This window comes from Hylobates moloch, unplaced genomic scaffold (genome assembly GCF_009828535.3).
Source record: "Hylobates moloch isolate HMO894 unplaced genomic scaffold, HMol_V3 SCAFFOLD_15, whole genome shotgun sequence".
Classification (NCBI taxonomy): domain Eukaryota; kingdom Metazoa; phylum Chordata; class Mammalia; order Primates; family Hylobatidae; genus Hylobates; species Hylobates moloch.
Genome location: NW_026652290.1, coordinates 63,060,537 through 63,067,212, shown reverse-complemented (window position 1 = coordinate 63,067,212; position 6,676 = coordinate 63,060,537). Strand labels below are relative to the sequence as shown.

Here is a 6,676-nt window from a genome sequence, read left to right as displayed (position 1 = left end):
AAAATCTTTATCTAAAAATATTAGACACTTACCAAGTTAGTTAACTATTTCAGTTCCATGATGAACACAAAAGGAGCTTCAAGACTGTTTGGCTGAAATCCTTTCTCCACAACGCTACAGGGGCCTAGCTGCTTTCATGAAACTCCTTGTGAAATACCCAAGGAGATGGTAGCTGAAATACCAGATTGTGTAGGCCAAACTTTTGATCCACCTTAAAAGGTCTAGCCTTTACTCAAAGGCATGGAAGCTTTTACAAAGAGTGCTTGACTAAGTGCCTTTAATCCCAGGGCTTTGGAAGACCAAGGCAGGACTGTTTGAGGCCAGGAGTTCAAAACCAGCCTGGGCAGCATAGTGAGATCATGTTTCTGGAAAAAAAAAAAATAGGGGGATGGTGGCACACACTTGTAGCTGTAGCTATTCAAAAGAATAAAGCAGGATTCTTTATTCTTAGCTCAAGTCCAGGAGTTCAAGGCTGCAGTGACCTATGATCACACCACTGCACTCCAGCCTGGGTGATGAGCTTTTCTCTAAAAAAATAAAAATATCACTAGACTTCAATGTGTGCGAAATAGATTGGAAGGTGGCTAAAGGGAAGAGACTAGTTACAGATTTCACACTCTTCATGGTGAGATGACACTGATGCTTAGATCAGGACGGTGGCAATCAAGATGTTTAAAATCACTGAAACAAGACATTGGTTAAGAATCCCTTTTGTGTAAGAAAGATTTGCTACATATATGTATACACCTTTATTTGCAGAAGGAATCCAACACAGCAGTCATTATTACTGGGAAAAGGAATTAGGATGATAGGATAAAAGGAGGCTTTCATTTTTCATTCTCTTTCTGTATCATTAACTTATTTTTGTTTTAATTGGGCAGCCTCCCAAGCCAGAGTAGGTTCAGAGAGGTGCCACTTGTATTGTTAACTTTTAAGACAGCATATATATTACATGTTGGTAGTTTTTAATGCCAATGAGCATTTATCAGTGATGAGCATATTGGGCCATCTTTTTCCTCAACATGTAAACTCACTTTTTATGCTTCTTTTATTAGTTTTTCAAAAGTATCAGAAATAACAGAATGTTGGAAGATAAATTGATCTGCCTTTTGAAACCAAATATTTAATGTTTTCATTAAATTGTTTTAATACAACTTCAGGCAAATGCCAACTGGAAGACCAAGCCCAGAAATTCAGAGGAAATAATCTTCCAAACAAGGGACACCAAGGTGATCTTGTTCCACTCCAGCTGCAATACTCGTGATCACAATGGTGCTAGTCAGTTATCCAGATTATCGAGTGTTTACCTGATAAGAGAAAAACTTAGATTTCAAAACCTGTAATGATATAATTTTAAGGCTGGAAAATGTTTAAGGCAATTAATAAAAGGAAAACCTGTATTAAGAACTGCTGTCACCTTGATGACTAGCAAACATTTATCAAAAGTAAAAACTTGGCTGGGCATGGTGGCTCATGCCTGTAATCCCAGCACTTTGGGAGGCCGAAGTGGGTGGATCACAAGGTCAGAAGTTCGAGATCAGCCTGACCAACATGGTGAACTACTAAAAATACAAAAATTAGCTGGGTGTGGTGGCATATGCCTGTAATCTCAGCTACTTGGGAGGTGGGAGGCTGAGGCAGGAGAATCGCTTGAACCCAGGAGGCAGAGGTTGCAGTGAGCCGAGATTGTGCCACTGCACTCCAGCCTGGGCAACAGAGCAAGACTTCATCTCAAAAAAAAAAAAAAAGTAAAAACTTTTTAAAAAACAATGGCCAGGCGTTGTGGCTCACACCTGTAATCCCAGCTATTCGGGAGGCTGAGACAGGAGAATCACTTGAACCCTGGAGGCAGAGGCTGCAGTGAGCCGAGATTGTGCCACTGTGCTCCAGCCTGGGCAACAGAGCAAAACTCTGTCTCAAAAAAACCAACCAACCAACCAACCAAACAAAAAACAACAACAAAAAAACCTTTAAAAAATATATGCCTTTTTGACCTCCTAAGAAAATTTGCCACCTGGAAACACTTACCACATCATCGATTTTCAGAATGCTCCGAACAGTTTCAGTTGCAAGAGTCAGAGCACTGACTGATACCAACAGAGGCTGGACAACCAGTTCCTCCAAAATGTTGGAAATACCACCCTGCAAATCAAATCAGCACAAGTTGCTTTTAGTGTCTGTAATAATACACATCAGCAGCCACGTGGTTACCAGTGTATCTCAAGACCTATATCTAGTTTTCTGTCTAGGAAGATTAGAATATGATACTCTACTAAGCTTTTCTCTACACTGTGGGAAGTTATTTCAACTAAAATTTGGAAAAACTGAATTAATGCTGTAGTCACCCAATTCTAACTACAGGCACCCACCACCATGCCCGGCTAATTTTTTGTATTTTTAGTAGAGACAGGGTTTCACCGTGTTAGCCAGGATGGTCTCAATCTCCTGATCTCATGATCTGCCTTGCCTTGGCCTCCCAGAGTGCTGGGATTATAGGCCACCGTGCCTGGCCACTTATTTTTAAATATTGGCAAAATTAGCAAAATGATCACAGTAGTTAAAAATTATGATATCTTGGCTAGGCACAGCGGCTCACGCCTGTAATCCCAGCACTTTGGGAGGCCAAGGCAGGCAGATCACGAGGTCAGGAGACGGAGACCATCGTGGCTAACATGGTGATATCCTGTCTCTACTAAAAATACAAAAAATTAGCCAGGCATGGTGGCATGCACCTGTAGTCCCAGCTACTCGGGAGGCTGAGGCAGGAGAATCGCTTGAACCCAGGAGGCGGAGGGTGCAGTGAGCCAAGATTGCGCCACTGCACTCCAGCCTGGGTGACAGAGTGAGATTCTGTCTCAAAAAAACAAAACAAAACATTATCTTTTTAATGTTTAAATCATCTCTGAATTTTAATTCTTAATTAGATCAACCCCAGTCTACTCCACAGTCTCATATTTGCCACCTTAAATTCTTCATTGCACCATCCTACTTCCCTTTATCCTGGGATTACTCCTGAGGGCCTCTAACAGGCATCCTTGCTTCCAGTCTTCCCTTCTTAAAATATTCATGTCCTTAGCCTCTTGCTTAAAAAAATCTCATCCTACTTCCCTTTATCCTGGGATTACTCCTGATGGCCTCTAGCAGGCATCCTTACTTCCAGTCTTCCCTTCTTAAAATATTCATGTCCTTAGCCTGTTGCTTAAAAAAATCTTTAGGCCCCGCGCGGTGGCTCACGCCTATAATCCAAGCACTTTGGAAGGCCGAGGCAAGCGAATTGCCTGAGCTCACGAGTTCAAAACCAGCCTCGGCAAGACAGTGAAACACCGTATCCACTAAAAAATACAAAAAAATTAGCCCGGCCTGGTGGTGGGCGCCTGTAGTCCCAGCTACTCGGGAGGCTGAGGCAGAATTGCTTGAACCTGGGAGGAGGAGGCTGCAGTGAGCTGACAGTGCTACTGCACTCCAGCTTGCGTCTCCAAAGAAAAAACAAACAAACAAGAAACACTTCAGTGGATCCCAACTACAGGAAGGAAAAAAAAAAATGGCTGGCTCCTCATTCTATTAATAGTTGTTTTTTTTTTTTTTTTTTTTTTTTGAGATGGAGTCTTGCCCTGTCGTCCAGGCTGGAGTGCAATGGTGTGATGTTGGCTCGCTGCAACCTCCACCTCCCAGGTTCAAGCGATTCTCCTGCCTCAGCCTCCCATGTAGCTGGGATTACAGACGCCCGCCACTTCGCCTGGCTAATTTTTTTTGTATTTTTAGTAGAGACGGGATTTTGCCATGTTGGCCAGGCTGGTCTCAAACTCCTGACCTCAGGTGATCTGCCCACCTTGGCCTCCCAAACAGCTGGGATTACAGGCGTGAGCCACCATGTCTGGCCTATTAATAATAGCTTTTATCTGATCTTTCCAACCTTAAAGCCCACTATACCACTAATATATAATCCCAGCTCTACACAGGTGAAGAACTGCTTGGTCCTTCTCATCTGTAAAACCACTGCTTACCCATCTGGAATTTCCTCATACCCTACCAACCAAAAGTGCATCTTCATAAAGCCTTCCCTAAACAGATACTTCCATCCTTTGGAGTTGTCTACCATACAGACAATATAATGTTGGACTGTCAGTTCTTTCCCATCATGTGTTTGTCTCCTCAACAAAACATTAATAAAAAGTGATGTTATTACTATATGATTATCTTACACAACTACATTAGCTCATGCTAACTAGGGCAATGATTTTTTATACAGTCTTTAGTATACGCCAAGCATCTATCTAAGAGCTTGTTAACTAGAAAAGCATTTAATTCTCACAACAGGCCTATGAGGGAACTATTAATCATCCCTGGTTTTACACCTGAGGAAACTGAGGAACAGACTAAGTAACTTGCTAGAAGCTAGTCAGTAAGTGGCAGATTTAATGAACAAATAATACTTCCCCCTAAGGTGTCACCATCTTCCTTCTCACTCAATGGCATAGGTAATTAACATGCAGCAGGCCTCATATTTAAATCCAAGATTATGCTTTTCATTACAGAGCTTTCCCCATTCAACAGATGACTACAAAGCTTTTAATATTATATTAATCAACATTTTCTACATTAGAGATTAAATGATTACCTTTCGGACATTAATGCCTGCAGTTTTTTCTCCCTGGGCATGCCGGTTTCTTAGTTCTGTTACTGTAGAAATGGGATTCAGGCCAGCATTTTCAGCTAGTGTAGATGGAATGACCTCCATAGCATCTGCAAAAGCACGAACGCAGTAGGATTCCATACCACTCAGTGTTCGTGAATATTCAGTTAATCGTAGGGCCAACTCTATTTCTGGAGCACCACCTCCTGCAATAAGAGCCCTGAAATTCACAAATATATTTTTAGCTTATTTTATCCAAAAGAAAATTATTTTTAATAATTTGCTATTTATATCTTTAAAAAATAGAATACAGTAGTTTTAATGTTCAAAATGTTACTTAATAATGTAACACTGACATTACCTCTTCTTCACTAAACAACGAATAACACATAGGGCATCATGAATGGAGCGCTCAGCTTCTTCAATCACCAGTTTGTTAGAACCACGAACAACAATTGTAACTGTTTTTCCAGGGCTGGCACAGCCTGTAATCTTCAGTAAACAAATTCCAAATTAAGTATTTGAGGGGTTAAAAAAAACCCCACACCCAGGCTGGGCATGGCAGCTCACGCCTGTAAACCCAGCACTTTGGGAGGACGAGGCGGGTGGATAACAAGGTCAAGAGATTGAGACCATCCTTACTAACCTGACTAACACGGTGAAACCCCATCTCCACTAAAAATACAAAAAATTAGCCGGGCGTGGTGGCGGGCGCCTGTAGTCCCAGCTACTCGGGAGGCTGAGGCAGGAGAATGGTGTGAACCTGGGAGGCGGAGCTTGCAGTGAGCTGAGATCGCGCCACTGCACTCCAGCCTGGGCGACTCTGTCTCAAAAAAAAAAAAAAAAAACCCAAAACCCCATACCCAAACCTAAGCAAATAAAAATTTAGGTGAAATACTGTTACCTTGAGCAGTTTGCCAGAACCATTTAAATTGACCTCCTCAGCTAACTCGGCAGAACCCAGCATGTCAGCAGTAAATTGGTCAATATGAGCAACTGGCTTGGTTCCAATTGTCTGGAAAAAATAGTCAAATCCACAAATTAAGGCAACATTCATCTAATTATCAGACATTTCCCACAAATACAGATATTAATGTTTTACCTTACAAATAAATTCAATGTCTTCTCTTTCAATATCCTTAATCACCATGATCTTCATTTTGTTCAGAAAGTGTAATGCAAGATCACTAAGAGCATCTCTAAAATACAAAATCAGTGATTGTGTCAACGCTAGGTTAAAAGAAAAATTTTGCTCTTCAAATGCCTTTAAGGTTTTAATTACTGTTTCTTAAATGGCCAATCATTATTTCTGAAGAAAAATGCTTTCGTTTACTAAGTTCATTAGGTAAAAATTAAGATTTCCAATTCTATTGGAAATTTTAGTACAATTCCAGTAGTAAAATGTACTCTGTCCCCAATGACACTATAAAACACACAAAATAACTAGGTCACTATTATTTCCCATTTATTTATATTTTTATTTTTTTGAGATGGAATTTCGCTCTTGTTGCCCAGGCTTGGAGTGCAATGGCGCGATCTTGGCTCACTGCAACCTCAACCTCCTGGGTTCAAGCGATTCTCCTGCCTCAGCCTCCCAAGTGGCTGAGACTACAGGCTCCCGCCACCACGCCTGGCTAATTTTTGTATTTTTAGTAGAGACGGTTTCACCATGTTGGCCACACTGGCCTCGAACTCCTGACTTCGGGTGATCCACCCGCCTTGGCCTCCTAAAGTGCTGGGATTACAGGCATGAGCCACTGCGCCCAGCCCATTTATTTATTTTTAATAGAGATAGGGTCGCCCTATGTTGCCCAGGCCAGTCTCGAACTCAGGGCTCAAGTGATCCTCCCACCTCGGCCCCACAAAGTGCTGGGATTACAGGCATGAGCCACTGTGCCTGACCTCATTTTTCTTTTTTTTTTTTTGAGACGGAGTCTCGCTCTGTCTCCCAGGCTGGAGTGCAGTGGCGCAATCTCAGCTCACTGCAAGCTCCGCCTCCTGGGTTCACGCCATTCTCCTGCCTCAGCCTCCTGAGTAGCTGGG

General features: G+C 42.0%; 1 protein-coding gene across 1 annotated transcript in view; it reads right to left on the bottom strand.

The window, feature by feature from the left end:
- Positions 1–736: 736 nt before the first annotated feature.
- CCT4 (chaperonin containing TCP1 subunit 4) overlaps positions 737–6,676 on the bottom strand; it is a 20,112-nt gene continuing 14,172 nt past the window's right edge. The window contains exons 9-14 of the mRNA XM_032177369.2: positions 5,736–5,832; positions 5,538–5,648; positions 4,995–5,125; positions 4,619–4,853; positions 2,029–2,142; positions 737–1,307 (exon numbers count right to left, since the gene is read on the bottom strand). Of these exons, the coding sequence (XP_032033260.1) occupies positions 1,293–1,307; positions 2,029–2,142; positions 4,619–4,853; positions 4,995–5,125; positions 5,538–5,648; positions 5,736–5,832 (703 nt within the window). The 3' untranslated portion in view covers positions 737–1,292. The remainder of the gene's footprint in view (positions 1,308–2,028; positions 2,143–4,618; positions 4,854–4,994; positions 5,126–5,537; positions 5,649–5,735; positions 5,833–6,676) is intronic.